A 21,299-nucleotide genomic window follows, 5' to 3' on the forward strand; every position below is an offset into this window, starting at 1 on the left:
TAGGTAGGTGCTAGTGAGAGAAGTATAGTTTTGAGCTCTGTCTGCTTACCAGAGGGGCTGCAGGTAAATCTATATTGTTCTCTGCCTACCAGAGAGCAGGATCTGTTAGCGAGGTCTGCTCATTGTGCTCAGTATGCGATTCATTGTGTCTAGAGGAGTATTTCACACTGGTCCAATAGGGAGGCATGTTGGACAGTGGGAGGAAACCTGACAAATGGATGCACAGGCTTTGCTACAGTGCTGGTGATTGTCAGAGGGTAGGTTGCCTCGGTGCATTCTGGGATACTGTATAAAAGCCAGGAGCACATGTGTTGCAAGGTCTTTGGCTGGAGAGCAGAGTCCTGGAGGGAGGGGGCAGCTGCCTCCTCCTCTGTAGTAGTGGCATGTGGTTACAGGAGGTAGTCCTGAGGGCCAGAGGAACGTATGAGAGGAGCTGAACCCAGAGGTCATGGAGAGCTGACTGAGGGGGAGACCCTGGGACCAGGGTATCGTGAGTACAGGGACTCATGTCAAGGGGCCTGACCTGAGGGGGGGCACCCCTTGTGTAGGATAGTCAGTGGACGGGTGTCAGCAGTGAAAAGAAAGAGGATGCTAGTGAGAGAGTCCTGAGGATAATTGCTAATCCATCAAGTCGTCTTAGGCAAAGAGACTAAATCCCCAAATTCACCCATAGTGGCAGGGTGAATCAACAGCCTGGCTGTACCTAAAGATAGGAGTCCTCAACCACTTGTGCAATAGTTAATTTGGAGTATCCCACTATTCCCTTCTCCTATCCCTAATTTATAATAAACGCAAAACAACCAAAATACCAGTGGACTGATTATTGGCGCGAACCAAGGAAGGAGAATGTAAGGACTTGAAACTGACATTTTTGTATGCTGGTAACTCAGGGGGAACCGAAAGTGTGGAACCTTGCAGTCCTTATGGGGGGGCAGTGCTACAAATTTATATAACAAATATAAAAAATAAATTTAGAAAGATGTATCAAATGTAGCTTTTGGCCATAAAGTGATGGGAAATCCTCCATAATTGATTCTATAATCTGTTGTTCTCAATGGAGTGGGTTGGATCAATAACTGTGGTATGATCATTGTTAATTTACAGCTGATATAAAATCCCCATCGCATCTCCTTTCTCCTTCAGCTTGGTGTACAAATCATAGAATGCCTGTACTGTCACGGTTGCAGGATCTAAAAATAAAAGGACCCTTGGCTTCCAGGAGACACACATTCTACCTGCTGGCATTGTGGATACCTGAACAAAAGCAGGATCCAGGACCTTACCAGTGTCATTTTTGTGTTTTAAGTGCAGTGGCGGGGGTGGTTGGTGGGGAGACCAGTAGCACTGATCCTGTGGTTTTACCAGGTTCAGCGCTACTGAGTCGCACTGAGTAAGGAGTGTCAGGGATGGGCACTCCAGCCTCAATGCAAACCCATTGCATGCTTCCATGAGTGACGGATGACACAACCACCTCTATTGTCTTAATGGACGGCACTACCCTGGCAGGCAAAGCCACTGATAAGGGGGTAGCATCAATCAGCCCTTCTGTATGGCCCTATTAGTTCAACAGAGGGACCCAGGTAGCTTTATAGCACAGGCAGTTACCCTCCCTGCAGCACAGCTGCCTTCTGCTACACTCCCTCCTGCCGACTTTCAGCTGCTGCAGGACGAGCCACAAGGGGAGATTGGTTTCAGGGATTGGCCCCCCTCTGCCACTCCAATCATCCCCTGTAGCTTTGATCCCCCTGTGTCTCTTGTCCCCCCTCCTCCCCCCTTCCCAGTGTTTACTAGGATTCAATTTGTAAATGAACAGGGAGCTTCTCTATAGAGGGGTTCCTGTTCATTCATACTGTAGCAGCTAAGGCTGCCAGAGAAGGACTGGGGAATTTGTGTCCTCAATCACTTTCTCTTTCTCAAAAGTGAGATACCAAGGAACTGTTTAGACCCCTGATATTTTTCTAAAGTCACCCTCCACCCCAGAGCTTTGAATATTGTAAAAATTTATTGAAAGAAACATAATCAAGGTTTTATTTACATGGGTTCTCTGACCGCATGAATGGGTGGTTTGTACATGTGGATGGAGCCGCGTTCGGGATCATGCACCTGCACCTACACACCCATCCAGGCTGAGGGGGCCCTGTCAGATAGGCTGTACGGGGCCCCATGATTTCAAACAGATCCCCTGCTGGCAGGAACCAATGGCACACTAATTAGTAGATGCCTGAAAAGGTGAGTATTCTAGTGTCCTTTGTATTACCCATTTGTCCTAATGTTTCTGGACATTTGTTTATTATCACACCTACCCTTAATGCTTTAGGTATATGGGGACACCTCCAAATTTTTTAGCTGTGGTGTTTCCATACGAATACATTTTAGACAATTGTGCTTTTTTCAGCCTAGTCACAACAGTCTGGGGAAGACCCTTTTCTGTTCCATCATGACTGTGCCCCTGTGTGAAAAGCCAGCTCCATAAAGACATGGTGAGTTTGGTGTGGAGGAATTAGAGTGTCCTGCACAGAGCCCTGACCTCAACCCTACTGAACACCTTTGGAATAAGTTGGAAACCCAGTTGTGAGCCAGATCTTCTTATCCAACATCAGTATCTGACCTCACAAATGGGCACACCTTTTATAGACCCTCTCCAAAATTGTGTGGAATTCTTTAAAAAGAAGCATGGAGCCAACTCCATAAAGATATGGTTTGACCAGTTTGGTTTGGAGGAGCTCAAGTGTCCTGCACCGAGTCCTGACCTCAACCCCACTGAAAACCTTTGGGATGAGTTGGAACGCTGAATGAGAACCAGGTCTTCTCATTCGACATTGGTACCTGAGGTTCTAAATGTTCTTTTAGCTGAATGGAAACGAATTCCCAAAGAGACTCTCCAAAATCTTGGGGAAAGCCTCCATAGAGGAGTAGAGGCTGTCAAAGCCACACATTGAATTGGGGGCAATTCCATATTAATAGCCATAGTTTTGAAACAGGCTGTACAACAAGCTCATATATAGGTACAATGATCAGGTGCCCGCAAGTGTTTGGCCGTATGGTGTATTTTGGGGTAAAGAGCAGGAAGGGACATGGGGGTTAGGGGGAACAAAGCTGTTTTTACATGTATATGCTTTTGAAGAACCTGGCTAGATCATCCAACTTGACTTGGCCACAATCCAGATCTCCAAATCATATTGGCCACATTTATTTTTCATAGACCACTCAATCCTCATCAGTAGCAATCCAAAATGGGTATTAATATTTCTACATAAACTAATTTGCTTTTTAGGAAAGTACTGGAACATTTAGCGGTGGTAATAGTGGTTGTAAATCTCGGGGCAGAAGGATGAAAATGCTATTTTTACATTAGCAGAATAAATTATGGATGGTAATTATGTGTTCGTTGTAGCTAAGGATGGAACAAACAGCACAAGTACCATCGTGCGTCACTACATTCAGCCGAGATATATGGTGCCCCAAATGCAGCTTGATTGCCGCACCAGCTATAAGGCCCGGAGATGAAAAAATCTGCCATCCACCCTTACGGATAATGCCTTGTAACGCATCTCCATCTGGTTTATGAGAGATTTATTAAACCCCAACTCCACCTTTTCCACATTTTCAACCCGTGACATCATTTCTGTTGGTTACTGATGAGTGAATCTTGTCCATTTTGTTGTACTGGAAGAGGAAGATTTGTCTTGCCTGGTTGATATTCACAATCTGCCTGCAATGTATTCAACTAGAAAAGGGGTCTGTTGGCCCCCTTACTAGTTCACTCAGGGTATTGCAGAGTATGCAGCAGCTTCATCCCTCCCTACTGCAGGAAACCTGAATAGAGGGGGGGGGGGGGCAGCTGTGCTCTGCAGTTCCATAAGTGAATGGATAGCGTTACCCATAGACCCCTTTACTAATTCACTTACTGAACTGTTTCTGTCAGCTGAAGAAATTGTGTTAGAGCTACACAAGTAGGGCAGTGCAGGGAATCTGCCATCATTATGCTATGCATACACACAATGTATATAGATTGTAAAAAAATGTATATAATCTTGTAATCATCCACCCATCCACAACTCCCAAGACTATATACCAGTGGTCTCCAAACTGCAGCCTGAGGGCCCGGAAGCAGCCCTTTGCTTGCCTTTATCCGGCCCTTGGGGCACTATTACATCCACCATCAATGGGGCATAATTCCTGCCACTAACACCAACAATGGAGCACTATTCCTCCACTGATATTAATGATGGAGCACTATTCTTTCGACTAAATACCAATGATAGGGCACTATTCCTCCCACTGGTGTCAATGATGGGGCACTATTCCTCCCACTGACGCCAATGATGGGGCACTATTCCTCCCGCTGATACCAATGATGGGGCACTATTTTTCCACTGATACCAATGATGGGGCATTATTCCTCCCGCTGATACCAATGATGGGGCACTATTTTTCCACTGATACCAATGATGGGGCACTATTCCTCCATTGATACCTATGATGGGGCACTATATCTCTGACTAATACCAATGATGGGGCACTATTCCTACACTAATACCAATGATGGGGCACTATTCCTCCCACTGGTGTCAATAATGGGACAGCATTCCTCCCACTGACACCAATATTGAGATCCTATTCTGCCCACTGATACCAATGATGGGGCAGCATTCCTCCCACTGACCCAAATAATGAGAAACTATTCATCCCACTGACACCAATGATGGGGAGCTATTCCTCCACAGATACCAATGATGGGGCATTATTTTTCCACTGATACCAATGATGGGGCACTATTCCTCCATAGATACCAATGATGGGGCACTATTCCTCCCACTGATACCAATGATGGGGCACTATTTTTCCAATGATACCAATGATGGGGCACTATTCCTCCATAGATACCAATGATGGGGCACTATTCATCCCACTGATACCAATGATGGGGCACTATTCCTCCCACTGACACCAATGATAGGGCACTATTCCTCCACGGATACCAATGATGGGGCACTCTTCCTCCATTGACCCCAATGATGGGGTACTATTCCTCCCACTGAATACCAATGATGGGACACTATTCATCCCACTGATACCAATGATGGGGCACTATTCCTCCCACTGACACCAATGATAGGGCACTATTCCTCCACGGATACCAATGATGGGGCACTCTTCCGCCACTGACCCCAATGATGGGGCACTATTCCTCCCACTGAATACCAGTGATGGGGCACTATTCCTCCACTGGCAACAAACAAAGGGGCACAATTCCTCCCAATGACACCAACGAGAGGGCACAAATGCTTCCATTGACAACAAAAAAGGGGCAAAATTCTTGCACCTGACCCCAATGATGGGACACTACTCCTTTCAATGACACCAATGATAGGACAGAATTAGTTCTATCGACACTAATGATAGGGCACAATTCCTCTGACACCAAAGACAAGGCATGGTTTACTCCCACTGACAGCAGGACATTTTGTACTCCCACAGGCCACAGTCCGGTCCCCTGCAAAGTAAAAAAAAAAGGAAACCGCCCCTTTGTTTAGAAAGTTTGGAGCCTCTGCTATATACATTGCTCTAGGCTGAAAGCTTAAAATGTAAATTTTTATTTTTTAGTTTTACATTTAGCTGTTTGGCTGGAGTTACCCTTGAAATGATGATCTGTATCTATTCCTGTCTTGCAGCACATGACACTGGGCTGGTCACTCTTCAGGTTGCCTTCAACAACCAGATCATCTCCAATTCTGTGGTGTTTGAGTATAAGGCCAGAGCTCTTCCGACATTGCCTTCCTCCCAGCATGACTGGCTCTCCTTGGACGGTAAGTGCACGATCTTTCTCACAGTGTTTCTTCTAGTGGTGCAGATCACCTATGTGAATCACAGTTCCATCTGATGTTGCTTGGGCCAACCTTCCTGCAGAAACCCAGGTAATGCTCTCCTGGACAGCTGCCAAATGATTCACTCCTCATAGGAATATTCATTCCATTTTACACCTGTGATTAGCAAATTGAGGCCAAAGGAACATGTTTGCTATAGGAAATTGCCAACAAACGTATAACTAACAATCTCCATTGTCGTAGTCTTACCTCTACTTTCCTGGTATAGCAGTTTTGCAGTGTATCAAAATAAGACTTTGAAGTCCAGTAGGTACCAGTAGGTATTGTGACAACGCTGCCCAGAGAGCTCTATAGTATAACAGACCTGGTCAGACACACCCCCTCTTGTAACAGACCTAGTCAGACACGCAATCTCTTAAAACAGACTCGACCAGACACACCCCCTCTTATAATAGACCTGGTCAGACACAACCCCTCTTATAATAGACCTGGTCAGACACACCTCCTCTTATAATAGACCTGGTCAGACACACCCCCTCTTATAATAGATCTGGTCAGACACACCTCCTCTTATAATAGACCTGGTCAGACACACCTCCTCTTATAATAGACCTGGTCAGACACACCCCCTCTTATAATAGATCTGGTCAGACACACCCCCTCTTATACCAGACCTGGTCAGACACACCTCCTCTTAAACCAGACCTGATCAGACACACCCCCTCTCATAATAGACCTAGTCAGACACACCACCTCTTATAATAAACCTGGTCAGACACACTTCCTCCTATAATAGACCTGGTCAGACACACCCCCTCTTATAATAGACCTGGTCAGACACACTTCCTCTTATAATGGACCTGGTCAGACACACCACCTCTTATAATAAACCTGGTCAGACACACCACATCTTATAATAGTCCTGGTCAGACACACCACCTCTCATAATAGACCTCGTCAGACACACTCCCTCTTATACCAGACCTGGTCAAACACACCCCCTCTTATAATAGACCGGGTCAGACACACTCCCTCTTATACCAGACCTGGTCAGACACACCCCCTCTTATAATAGACCTGGTCAGACACACCCCCTCTTATAATAGACCTGGTCAGACACACCTCCTCTTATAATAAACCTGGTCAGACACACCCCCTCTTATAATAGACCTGGTCAGACAAAACCACCTCTTATAATAGACCTGGTCAGACACACCTCCTCTTATAATAAACCTGGTCAGACACACCCCCTCTTATAATAGACCTGGTCAAACACACCCCCTCTTATAATAGACCGGGTCAGACACACTCCCTCTTATACCAGACCTGGTCAGACACACCCCCTCTTATAATAGACCTGGTCAGACACACTTCCTCTTATAATAGACCTGGTCAGACACACCTCCTCTTATAATAAACCTGGTCAGACACACCCCCTCTTATAATAGACCTGGTCAGACACACCACCTCTTATAATAGACCTGGTCAGACACACCCCCTCTTATAATAATCCTGGTCAGACACACCACCTCTTATACTAGACCTGGTCAGACACACTTCCTCTTATAATAGACCTGGTCGGACACACCCCCTCTTATAATAGACTTGGTCAGACACACCCCTTCTTATAATGGACCTGGTCACCCACACCCCCCTCTTATAATGGACCTGGTCAGACACACTTGCTCTTGTAATAGATCTGGTCAGACACACCTCCTCGTATAATCGACCTGGTCAGACACACCCCTTCTTATAATGGACCTGGTCAGACACACTTCCTCTTATAATAGACCTGGTCAGACACACCCCTTCTTATAATGGACCTGGTCACACACACCCCCCTCTTATAATGGACCTGGTCAGACACACTTGCTCTTGTAATAGATCTGGTCAGACACACCTCCTCTTATAATAGATCTGGTCAGACACACCTCCTCATATAATAGACCTGGTCAGACACACCCCTTCTTATAATGGACCTGGTTAGACAAACCCCCCTCTTAAACCAGACGGGTCAGAAATACCCCTTCTCTCATTTGTTATGAGGGGGGGTGGCCTTAACTCGACTACCTAAGCATAGATCACTGGAGGGGGAGGGCAAGATGCTCATTTCCACTAACAGAAAAGGATAATTTCTGGCATTTACATGTGCAAATCAGTTAAAAAAACATTAAAAACATAAAGGTACGATCTGGCTCTATCATTAGGTAGATCAGTACCTTTCTGTGACAAAGGGCCGGATTGCTTGATCACTGTTTTATAAGATACTTAAAGGGCGTTCTTAGACCCTAGTTTAACACAGGACGAAACAGTTCATGCATATTTTCTTTGGGTATTATTGTAAGGGACGTGAGGTCTAGTTAGCTTTGAACCCATTACACCACTACTTTTATATCCCCTTTCATTCTTTAAGCAGCTTATTTTGGGGGGGTGGGGGTTTTTCTTACTCTCAGGGAGACAGTTTTAGTTCCCAATGGGGTCTCCTTTGGGGCTGGAAGGCCTCACCCAGTTTTTCCTTTTTCTACTTTTTATATAATGGGGCCAATGGACTTATAATGTACCTCTAAACTGTTTGACATTTGGTTGTACCCGACTAGTTGTTTTCCTAGGGTCACTTCAACTGAAAGTGTGTTATCCTTTTGCCCTTGACGTTTGTACTTCTATCTATGAATGTTCAATAAAAAATCTTTGAAAGAAAAACATGGAGGTACAAAATTATAAAAAAGAAGGAAGGGGGTTAAGATTAGAGATGCCATACAGGGTCTTCCAACAGTGTCTCCCCATGCACTTGAACCCCTCCCTTCCCCAATGTCTGGTGTAATGGCATAGAGTACTGGGGTGTGCTGGAGGGTCTATTGTTTCTGGCTACTGGGGAATCTATTGTCGCTGGGGGGCGGGGGAATATTTTGTTGTAAAGGGGGGGTCTATTGTTGCTGGTGGGGGGCTATATTGCTGTCTGGGGGGTCTTATATTTCTGTGAGGGGTCAGTTGTTGCTGGCTGGGACCTACTGTTTAGGGAGGGATCTATTGTTGGCTACTGGAGGGTCTATTGATGCTGGCTGCTGTGAGTTCTATTGTTTCTAGCAGGGGTCCACTGTTGCTGGGGTGGGGGGTCTTTTGTTGCTTTGGGGGTCTATTGTTGCTGGGGGGATCTGTTTTTGCTGGGAGGGGTCTAGTGTTGCTGGGGGGATCTGTTGTTGCTGCAGGGGTCTATTGTTGCTGGCTGCAGGGGATCTATTTTACTGCTTTTCTTGTTATTATTAATAAATTCCATACAAATTACTCAGCACTACAAAATGATACTTGGTTCTTTAGCCTCCAAAAGGGGTGGGCAGCAGGGGAGGACTGGGCCAGCGGGCAGGGGGGCAATTTCCCCCTGGGCCGCTCTGATGCCCTGTAAAAAGCCTGCACTAATTCTACCACAGACATGCGTAAAGGATTCCTGGTGAAGAGAGAGAAGTAAAAAGTCACCGCTGCTGACCTACTGAGTGCAGGATGAAGAAAAGGATAGAGTGCAGCCCCCCCCCCCCTCCCAGAAAGAATGGTGTAAGCTGTGTCTGAGCAGAAGCCAGTTCCATGCCCCACTGGAGACTCTCCCCTATCCAGCCCTAACCGAGTTGTCCCATCTCCCTCCGCCGCCCCCTGCTGGCCAGGTTGGGAACCTGGATTCGGCCGGTGGGTAGAGAGCACCTGGAGGAGGGCTTCAGCCTGGAACGAGGGTCAGAAGGAGGACGGGAAGAGGGAGAGTAGGAGGGTGAACCATGGGCCTCTGGGTTGTACTTGCCCCCTGGCCCGAAAGTTGCCAGTCAGACCCTGGCGGGCAGTAATGGGTAGGGGGCAGAGACAAGGAATTACTTGGAAGAACCTGCACCCATTCTCCCTGCAATGTACATAGATCACCTAGAGTGGGGTGACTTTTTAAACCTCCAGCATCTCCCAACAAAACAGAATATCAGTCTTGGAGAGATTATTTAAGCCCAAAGCATTTCCACTCTCTGCCAGTGTTATTATCCCTTTAAACCGACGCCAGGGCCGGGCCGCAGTATTTGCTTTGCAGTGTTCCGCTCTCCCTGCCTATAATGAATCATCCGCCTTCTAACTACTTATATTGCATCGGTACAAAGTTATCCGTCACAATTAACAAACAGTGCTGCAGGAGAGGTAACGTAATGAATTGTAAAGACGGTAAGCGCGCTTGTAAAGCGACACGTTTTCGGCAGGATTCTTTGACTTTGGTAAACTGGGAGCTGCTTCGTATTTATCTTCCTGGATCTGGTAGTTGATTAAACTTATATTGCATTTGAGGTTCTGGAATCATTAGAAGGTACAGTGAGGTAAAAAAGTATTTGATCCCCTGCTGATTTTGTAGGTTTGCCCACTGACAAAGAAATGATCAGTCTATAATTTTAATGGTCAGTTTATTTTACCAGTGAGAGACAGAATAACAACAAAAATACCCAGAAAAACACTTTTTAAAAAAGTTATAAATTGATTTGCATTTTAATGAGTGAAATAAGTATTTGATCCCTTCGGAAAACATGACTTAGTACTTGGTGGCAAAACCCTTGTTGGCAGTCACAGAGGTCAGACGTTTCTTGTATTTGGCCTCCAGGTTTGCACTCATCTCAGGAGGGATTTTGTCCCACTCCTCTTTGCAGATCCCCCCCAAGCCATTAAGGTTTCGAGGCTGATGTTTGGTAACTAGAACCTTCAGCTCCCTCCACATATTTTCTTTGGGATTAAGGTCTGGAGACTGGCTAGGCCACTCCAAGAACCTAATGTGCTTCTTCTTGAGCCACTCCTTAGTTGCCTTGGCCGTGTGTTTTGGGTCATTGTTATGCTTGAATACCCAACAAAGACCCATTTTCAATGCCCTGGCTGAGGGAAGAAGGTTCTCACCCACAATTTTATGGTACATGGCCCCATCTATCGTCCCTTTGATGCAAAGAAGTTGTTCCGTCCCCTTAGCAGAAAAACACCCCCAAAGCATAATGTTTCCACCTCCATGTTTGACAGTGGGCATGGTGTTCTTGGGGTCATAGGCAGCATTCCTCCTCCAAACACGGCGAGTTGAGTTGATGCTAAAGAGCTTGATTTTGGTCTCATCTGACCACAACACTTTCATCCAGTTCTCTGAATCATTTAGATGTTCATTAGAAAACTTCAGACGGACCTATATGTGCTTTCTTGAGCAGGGGGACCTTGCAGGCACTGCATGATTTTAGTCCTTCACAGAGTAGTGTGTTACCAGTTGTTTTCTTGGTTACTATGGTCCCAGCTCCCTTGAGATCACTGACAAGATTCTCCCGTGTAGTTCTGGGCTGATTCCTCACCGTTCTCATGATCATTGAAACTCCACAAGGTGAGATCTTGCATGGATCCCCAGACGGAGGGAGATGGACAGTTATTTTGTGTTTCTTCCATTTGTGAATAATCTCACCAACTGTTGTCACCCTCTCACCAAGCTGCTTGGCGATGGTCTTGTAGCCCATTTCAGCCTTGTGGAGCCTACAATCTTGTCCCTGACCTCCTTGGATAGCTCATTTGTCTTGGCCATGGTGGAGAGATTGGAATCTGATTGATTGCGTCTGTGGACAGGTGTCTTTTATACAGGTAACAAGCTAAGATTAGGAGCACTCCCTTCAGGGAGAGTGCTCCTAATCTCAGTTTATTACCCGTATAGAAGATACCTGGGAGCCAGAAACCTTGCTAATTTCACTGATTAAAAAAAAATGACAATCAATGTAAAGCTTTTTTGAAACGCGTTTTTCTGTATATTTTTGTTGTTGTTGTCTTTCTGTTAAAATAAACTGACCATTAAAATTATAGACTGATCATTTCTTTGTCAGTAGGCAAACGTACAAAATCAGCAGGGGATCTAATACTTTATTCTCTCATGGTAGTGGGTTAAGGAGTACCTGTCACCACAAGGGACCAGCAAGTATATTCACCAATCAGAATGGTGCCTGGGGAACCGCCTGAGCTTGGACACAGGCCTCACACCACCCAGTCATCCACTGATAGTGCTGCTCTATCAGCCAATGAGGCCCCAGTGTATTATGGGATGGTAGGGCAGTATGCCCAGTAGTATCCTATTAGATAAAAAGGGATATTTGGCGAAATGAGTGACATGTGTATATGAATAAGATAGTCAGTTCAGCAAAAAGTCCATAATTCTATTTGTAACACCAAGTAAACATGTGCTTGACAAAAACATTTTTTTATTTAGTTTTGTTAAATTCGGTTGATTCATTTAATTTTTATTCAGGATTCGTATTTGAAATTTGTATTTGGAATTCGCTCTATGTATTTTTTAAATTTACTGATTTTTTTTTTTTTATTCGAAACGTTTGAACCGATAAATTTTGAATCGTCAAATCGAAAATTTTAGGGTTTTTTCAATTCGAATGAAGCAGCCGAGATACCAAACATCTGTTTGGTATTTATACACATTGATCAAGCTTGTGATAATATGTTTATTCAAAAATATGCAAAGTGTTCTAATTAATAAAAGTAGTATCTAATTTTACTATGTACAATACTGTGCAGAAGTTTTAGCCAGCTGAGAAAAAATAATGTCAAATACAAATGCTGTTAAATATTTTCATTTTACTGGTTTCTTTTTTCAAGTTTACATTTGCAAAGTGAACAAAAAGAAAAATCTTCATCAAATGATTACAATGACTCCCCCAAACACACCCATCCATGTCTTTATGGACCTTGCTTTGTGCACTGGGGCGCAGTCATGCTGGAATAGGAAGGGACCATCCCCAAACTCTTCCCACAAAGTTGGGAGCATGAAATTGATCAAAATATCTTGATATGCTTAAGAGTTCCCTTCAATGGAACTAAGGGACCAATCCCAACCCCAGAAAAACAACCCCACACCATAATTCACCCCCCCCCCCCCAACCACCAAATGCTTTGGACCAGTGCACAAAGCAAGGTCCATAAAGACATGGATGAGCGAGTTTGGGGTGGAGGAACTTGACTGACCTGCACAGAACACGAACCCGATAGAACACCTTTGGGATGAATTAGGGTGCAGATTGTAAGTGAGGCCTTCTCTCCAACATCATTCCCTGACCTCACAAATGTACTTCTGGAAGAATGGTCAAACATTCCCATAGACAAACTCCTAAACCTTGTGGACAGCCTTCCCAGAAGAGTTGAAGCTGTTACAGCTGCAAATGGTAGACCAACTCAATATTGAACCCTACGGACTAAGACTGGGATGCCACTAAATTTCATGTGTGTGTAAAGGCAGGCGTCCCAATACTTTTGGCAATATAGTGTATGTATATGCCATACCTGTGGGATCCCCGTAGAAGATGGAAACCACTGTAGTATTCACCGTTACTACACTATTAAAATGCCATTAAAGTTCATGGGCGTGCAAAGGCAGGTGTCCCAATACTTTTGGTAATATAGTGTATTTCTGATTAAATCAACGTTTTGGTCTAATAACTAGCAAATCAATATAAGATTATAGGTAATATTTGAGGATATCTGATGATGTAGTTGTCGTCAGACCAGGAATAAAGGATTAATCTCCCGATGGGACAACTGTTCTGGTGACATCCTCACTTTTTGCCCTCATGTACACTAAAGGTTTTTACAGCGGCTGTTTTTGGCTTCAGGTGTTTTTTTCTGCAGCCAGTAAACTCCCCAGCATGTTATCCTTTGTGTCCATGCACCCATAGGCTTTTATTTGCGTTTTTTTGGCAGGGGTGTTTTCTGGCTGGAAATAAACCCCAGAACCTTGCATTTGAAGAGTTTTTCAGCTGTAATAAACGCTGGAAAATGCAAAAAAAAAAAAAAAAAACGATGAAAAACAGCATTTATGACCGTTTTTGAGCCATAAGCTTTTGTGGGAGAATAGTTTTGCTAAAAAATGCAAAAAAAAAAGGCAAAAACACTGCAAAACTCATGCTACAGCTTTCTACAGCTAATGTAACAGACGTTTTCATAACGTCCAGTGTGCATGAGGCCTTCTTCTCACTTCTTTTTGTGTCTTTATGACTGGAAGTAAGTGGAGATCTCCCAAGGCATACACAAACAGCGCATCATTTTTTAGCACAGGAGAGGAGCCTGTACGACTGTCCAAGACTGAAGGGAAGGCCTGAGTTCAGCTTTAATGTCTATGGAGTTCCCTGGTTATGCTTTGTTTGGATCGTAGCGTTACTTTTCTCGCTGAGCTGTGGAAATGGGAGCCAGCTGCCTTCTCTTCCTCTCTATATCTTGAAGATAAATGCCCCGGATCTTGGCAATATTTTCTCATCTGTCCCCTAGATGAACAGATTTCATGTTCTAAATGAAGTTGCCTAGTTCTTTCTTCATTGCTGCAGTTTTGCTTTCTTGTCCTCTTCTGAAAGTGATTAATTACCTATATATTTTTTATTGGTGGTGGCGATGTACATTTGTTTTGTTAATAGACACGTCCCTGTTTCCAGATACTATTTCTTTTGCTTGATGTTGTGTTTCCGAAGAACAACAGATCTCAGTATGAAGAATGACCTATTTATCTGGGTGCTCGGATGGAGGATTCTCTCTGCTCCAGGCCCAGACTGGCCGCCCAACATGTCCCATTATGAAGAATGACCTCGTTATCTGGGGTCTCAGGTGGAGGATTCTCTTTGCTGTGGGCCTGGACTGACCTCCAATACGAAGGATGACCTCTTTATCAGGGTTCTCAGGTGGAGGATTCTCTCTGCTCCAGGCTGGCCGCCCAACATGTCCCATTATGAAGAATGACCTCGTTATCAGGGTTCTCAGGTGGAGGACTCTCTTTGCTCTGGCTGCCCAACAGATCCTGACATTAAGAATGGCCTCTCTAACTATGCTCAGGTGGAGGTTTTTCTCTGTTTCGAGCCCAGATTGGCCTTCCAACCAATGCTAATATGAAGGATGATCTTTTTATCTGTTTGCTCAGGTGGAGGGTTCTTACTGTTTCGTGCCCAGACTGGCCCCCCAATGATTCCTGATATGAAGGATGATCTCTTTTTCTGGGTGCTCAGGTGGAGGAGTCTCTCCCTACTCTTGTCCTGGACTGGCTGCCCAACAGATTCCAATATGAAGAATGCAGGCTTGTATTGATGGAGGTTGTCTGGAAATCAGCTGAAGCCTGGAGGTTCATCTGGTTATTATCTACAACAATGCCTATTTAGACCTCTCTATAACACGAGGGCCTTCTGTCTCTAGTAAGCAGGCCTTCACCATGGTGTCGAGTGTACATGCACATCTATCTCACAGACGCTGGTGTGGGGATTCTACGCTATGAACATAGATTATATTTTTGGACTTTTACGAACGTATTTTCATGCTTTTTAGTGCTGCACTCTCTTTATATATCTAATGTGAAGAATGATCTCTTTATCTGGGTGCTTGGGTGGAAGATTCTCTCACCCCTGGCCCCAGATTGACCACCCAATTGAGCCTGTTATGAAGGATGAACTCTTTAACTGGGTGCTCAGGTTGAGGATTCTCTGAGCCCCAGACCCAGACTGGCTAACCAACAGATTCTGATATAAAGAATGGGCTTTTTATCAGGGTACTCTGATGATTCTCTCCGTTTCAGGCCCAGACTAGCCTCCCAACAAATCCCAATATGAAGGATGACCTCTTTGTCTAGGTGCTCAAGTGGAGGATTCTTTCTGCTGTGTGCCCAAACTGGCTGCCCAACAGATCCTAAAATGAAGAATGACTATGTTTTTTGGATGCTCTTCTCTCTGTTGTGGGCCAAGACTGGCCTCACCGTTTAAACTTTTATGAAGGATGAAAACGAAAGAATGTCACCAGCATACCACAGATCTCCAGAATGGGTCCAAAACTTTATTTAACAATCACATCTTTGTACCAGAAGCAACATTTCGGAGCCTCGCAGGGCCCCTTTATCAGACACGTGACAGGTCGCTTTGATTATCTGCTTATTTGATTATCTGATTATTTGATTATGCTGCAGCGCCCATCTACACTACAGCCAATCTGCAGGAACAAGTGCGTTGGGAATAGTGTGTTGGAATCATTATGAAGCATGATTTCTTTATCTGGGTGCTTGGGTAGAGGATTCTCTGTGCTTCAAGCCCAGACTTGCCACCCAACTGACCCCGATATGAAGGATGACCTCTTTATCTGGGTGCTCAGGTAGAGGATTCTCTCTGATTTGGGCCCAGACTGGCCTCACTACAAATCACAATATGAAGGATGACCTCTTTATTTGGGTGCCAAGGTGGAGGATTCTCTCTGCTCTGGGCCCAGACTGACCACACAACAGATCCTGATATGAAGAATGACCACTTTATATGGGTGCTTGGGTGGAGGATTCTCTCACCTTTGGACCCAGACTGGCCACACATTTGATCCTGTTATGAAGGATGATTGATCTCTTTATCTGTGTACTTAGGTGGAGGATTCTCTCTGCTCCAGGCCCAGACTGGCTGCCCAATAGATCCTGATATGAAGAATGGCCTCTTTATCTGGGTGATGGGTGGAGGACTCTCTCTGCTCCAGGAACAGACTGGCCAACCAATGAATCCCAATATGAAAAATGACCTCTTTTTCTGGGTGCTCTGGCAGAGGATTCTCTCTGTTTCAGCCCAAGACTAGCCTCCCAACTAATCCCAATATGAAGGATGACCTCTTTATGTGGGTGCTAAAGTGGAAGATTCTCTCTGCTCTGGGCCTGGACTGGCCTTCCAACAGATCCCGATATGGAGAGTGACCACTTTATCTAGGTGCTCAGGGGAAGGATTTTCTCTGTTTTGAGCCAAGACTGGCCTCCCTGCAAATCTCAATATGAAGGATGACCTCTTTATCTGGATGCCCAGGTGGAGGATTCTCTTTGCTCCAGGCCCAGACTTGCTGCCCAACAGATCCTGATATGAAGAACCGCCTCTTTATTTGTGTGGAGGATTCTCTCTGCTCCAGGCCCAAACTGGCCACCCTACAAACAAATATGAAGGATGACCTCGTTATCTGGATGCTCAGGTGGCAGATTCTCTGTGTTCCAAGCCAGGATTTGCCACCCAATGGATCCCGATATGAAGGATGACCTCTTTATTTGGTGCTTGGGTGGAGGATTCTCTCTATTTTGGGCCCAGAGTGAACACCCAACAGATCCCTACATGAAACGCTTTACTTGGATAACTGGATGGAGGATTCTTTCTGTTCTGGGCCCAGGTTGGCTGCCCAGCAGATTCCAATCTGAAAAAAGATCGGTACAGCCTGATCCATGGCTGCGAGGAGACCTAGGAAATGCTTCCTCCTGCCTGCAGACTTATGACATCATCTCAGCTTAGGCCAAGCCACTGAACTGTAACCTAAGAGTGACTTTTTAATAGTTATAGGGGGAATCCCCAGCATGGTTATAATTAGGGATACAGTCTTTTTACTGATGAGTATTGATACTTTCGTTCAAGTACTTGCCAATGCCGAGTACTGATACCTTTGCGGTGTGATTTGAGCCCATACAAAATGAATGGGCTCAAATGTCACTGCAAAGAATTGCATGCAATTTGAACAGCAATGTGGTACAATTCCTGTCTGACTTGCATGCATTTTCCCCCCACTGCACCTGTGTGAACCCAGGCTGAAATCACTATGACAAGCCAGGGTTCACACAGGAACGGTGTGGGAGACCGCATTAGTTTTGGACAGGAATCGCACCGCATTACTGTTTGAATCACATGCGATTGTTTACAATGTGATTTGAGCCTATTCATATTGTATGGGTTTAAATTACAACGCAAAGGTATCAGTTTTGGGTATCAGAGCCTTTTTACGAGTATGAGTATTCGTGAAACTACTCGGTATCGGCACTGATACCGGTATTGGTGAAACCCTAGTTATAACAGTAGGAAGCAGCTTGGAGCCTCGTGTCTCACCTAGGGAGCTCTAAGTGATATGAAAGGAACAGGAATGAGAGATGTTGAAAGTTTTTATTCTCCAGAAGTGTTGTTAAAAAAAGGAGGATGGGGTTGCAGCAATACGAGCAATACCCAAATTAAAGTGTTACTAAACCCACAACAGTAAAATCAGTCTGTATATACAGTAAACCATGCTTGTTCTACTCACTGTGGAACCTAAGCGGTTAATCCTCTGCATTGTGTAAAAAGGCTGTTTGATCCTGTATGCCGAGATCCTCCCCTTTTTGCATTGACCCCAAAACATGTCCAGATAAGCCAGAGTAAATGGAGTCAGGATGCACATGCTCAGTTTGGTGTGTATTGATAGAGAGTTTTTTTTTTTGGTTTCTTGGGAGAGTGCATGTGATCAGCACAGGGCCAATCAGCACTGTCCAGACAGAGGGTCAGGAATTCTGCATACTGATGGGACAGCCAGTGCAGTATGAAAACTCCTCCTACAAGCTTTAACCAAACACTGATAAAAGTCACAAGACTGCTATATACTGTACTGCTGATGAGAAAAGGTATTTAGCAGTTTATATTTACGAAAATTACATTTCCATGTTCTGTGTACTGTCGGAGAGCAGATATAGTGACTGCAAGCTCCTGGGTTTAGTAACATTTTAACCACTTAAGGTTTTACCCCCTTAATGACCAGGCCATTTTTTGCGATATGACACTGCATTACTATAACGAACAATTGCACCGTCGTGCAACGCTGCAGCCAAATAAAATTGATGTCCTTTTTTTCCCACAAATAGAGCTTTCTTTTGGTGGTATTTGATCACCTCTGCGATTTTTATTTTTTGCGCTATAAACAAAAAAAGAGCGACAATTCTGAAAAAAACAATATTTTTACTTTCTGCGATAAAATATTCCCAATAAAAAAAAAATGACAAATTAAATTTTTTCATTATTTTAGGCCAATTTGTATTCTTCTACATATTTTTGGTATCGCGTCTACAAACTAGGGGAAAGATTTTTGTCCTTTTTATTTATTTATTTTTTTTACTAGTAATGGCGGCAATCAACGATTTTTATCGGGACTGCGACATTGCGGTGAACAGATCGGACACTTAACTGACATTTTTAACATTTTTGGGGGGACCAGTGACATTATTACAGTAATCAGTGCTAAAAATATGCACTGTTACTGTACTAATAACACTGGCAGGGTAGACTTTCATAGTTTCATATCATGGGGCGATCAAAGGGTTAAGTGTGTTCCTTGGGGATGCTTTCTAACTGTGTGGGGGATTGACTTGCTGGAAGAACACAGAGACCTGTGTTCCTAAACAGGAGGAAGTGGAACACAGGATCCCTGTGTTTACATCAACAGGCTGTTGTTCTGTCTCCATGGTGAATGATTGTGGGTGCTCGGCAGGAATTGCATGCGGCGAACCCGCTGATTGGCTCTCCCTGCAGGCAATCAGCACCCCCACTAGCTGTCTCATGAAGCGACATACAGGTATGTCGTTTGGCGTGACAGAGCCGGCCTGCCGCAGTAAAAGTACGGCTGCTGGTCGGCAAGTTGTTAAAGAGGAACTGCAGTCTGCTCACATAATTTGTAATAAAAACATACATGCCATTCTGAAGCTTCCCTCCAACCACTTTGCATATTATTTTATATATACAGTACTGAGATTCTGTACTTGCCAAATATGCTGCAGAAATCTGCAGCCATTTTAACTGTGGGCAGCTGAAGCTGCTGTGTGTTCACTTCCTGGATTTACACAGACACAAGGAGGCACACACACACACGTATGTATGTATGTATATGGATTGCTGCAGTCTCCTGTTATCTCCTCCCTCATCCAACCCCCTCAGGCTCAGCAGCTCTCCTTGGCTCTCCTGTGACTCACCCCTCCTCCCTTGCTGGCAAACTGTCATGAGAGTGAGAGAGAGCGGTGCATGATGTCATTAGCCTAGGCTAATTACCAGACAAGAAAGAGGAAGTGGGCTGTATAAGGTATTTACGTCAAGGTCTTACCTTGCCCTCCTGTTGGCAGCCATCTTGGACATGTGCAGACTGCTGCCTCTTATAAACCCTGATTGCATCATCACTTGCCTGCTGCCTGGGCATCACACATTGATGATGCTGCACACCTGACTATATCTATCACCTGATGGGTTGCGGTCCTTGTCCTTGTGTTTGTAATCCAAGGTGCATCCCTGCTAGCAGTCTTCTGTTCTCCATGTTCCTCCGTGTCTGACCAGGCTTGGCTGAGGACTCTCCTGGCTTTCGACCCCGCATCGGCAGAAGACCCCGGAATCAGCAGACTACCCGCTTCTGGACTCAACCCCAGTTTGGATAACTACCTGCTTCTGGATTTGACCCCGGCTTGTTCCTGATCCCACTTCCTCACTCTTGCTGTGCGTTTATTGTTGTTTGCTCCAATAAACTGCTTTATTTTACCTGCATCCCCGTGTGGTCCGGTTTCCTGGCACGCTGACAATCTACTGGCAGAAATTTTTTTTAATCAAATTTTACCTAAGCAGCTGAATGAATGAAATTGAGAGCCTCCGCTTCAGTGATGGCGAAATCAATTTCACCGAAATCCCTCCACTCATCTCTAATTATCTACAGTATTAAGAAGCAGCAGAGAGCCTCGTGCCTCTCCTAGAGGGCTCCATGGAACAGCCATTTCTGTGACTATACTTTTTGCTCCACAACTCTGGCCATGCTGTAGAGAGAAAAAAAAATCAGTTTCAAGTTTGGCGCGATGTGGTCAAGCGCGGTTGTTCTCGGACAGCCATCTGCGTGTGTACGGGCAGGTGAAGGTAAAGCAGTGATATATACGACTCCGGGATGAGGTCAGCTTTTAATGAGCCGTATGGTGAGCCCTGAACAGACTGAAGCAGAGATGTGAGCACAGGACAGCTGCAATGCAGAGGACCTTCGGGGAGAGAAAAAAAAAAAAAAGATTTTATAATTATACCAACCATGACTTGTAGAAGTTGCTTGGCTGTGTACACAGGGGTGATTGCAGCAAACTAATAAAGAAACAACACTGGAAAGCATTATCTCCTGGCCTGCTAGACTCAGGCTGCCTTCACACTAGTGTACTGTGGGAATGCTAGGGCTGCAGTGCCATTCACTTAAAGTGGCACCCCAACCCACACATAAATGCCAACCCTGCATTACAGGGCAACACCATACAGGTACCAGGCATTGTGTGGTACGCTGCATTGCCAAGATGGTGCAGGGACATTTTGTTTATTATTCTGTGATGTGTTGACAGCGCATTTTAAAACCACTTGACCTCCAGAAGATTTACCCCCTAATGGCCAGGCATAGGTGTGCGCAGCCTATGGCATTATGGCTTGCACCCCAAAGCTAAAGCACACATGCCTTTCTCTGCAGCCTCAGCTGCACTGGACAGTGTATGAATGGGAAATGCTCTGTGCTGAGCAGCTTCCTGTTCATTCATAACCTGAAGCATGGGAAACAGTTTACTATGCTTCAGTTATGAATGAACACAGTGAGTTAGTGTGTTCATTTAAAAAAGGAATTCAAAAATATATGTGATAGCGCTGCTTAAAATAGTGAAAATACTAAAAACCAATA

The 21,299-nt window shown here is 44.8% G+C and overlaps 1 protein-coding gene across 9 annotated transcripts in view; it reads left to right on the forward strand.

Moving 5' to 3' along the window:
• The window catches only part of CAMTA1 (calmodulin binding transcription activator 1), a 2,131,086-nt gene that overhangs the window by 1,891,016 nt on the left and 218,771 nt on the right, over window positions 1-21,299 (forward strand). For all 9 annotated transcript variants that reach the window (XM_082273273.1, XM_082273274.1, XM_082273270.1 and 6 more), the window contains one exon: window positions 5,676-5,810. In XM_082273273.1, the coding sequence (XP_082129399.1) occupies window positions 5,676-5,810 (135 nt within the window). The remainder of the gene's footprint in view (window positions 1-5,675; window positions 5,811-21,299) is intronic.

This window comes from Pelophylax lessonae (assembly GCF_965119305.1).
Source record: "Pelophylax lessonae genome assembly, chromosome: 12".
NCBI lineage: Eukaryota > Metazoa > Chordata > Amphibia > Anura > Ranidae > Pelophylax > Pelophylax lessonae.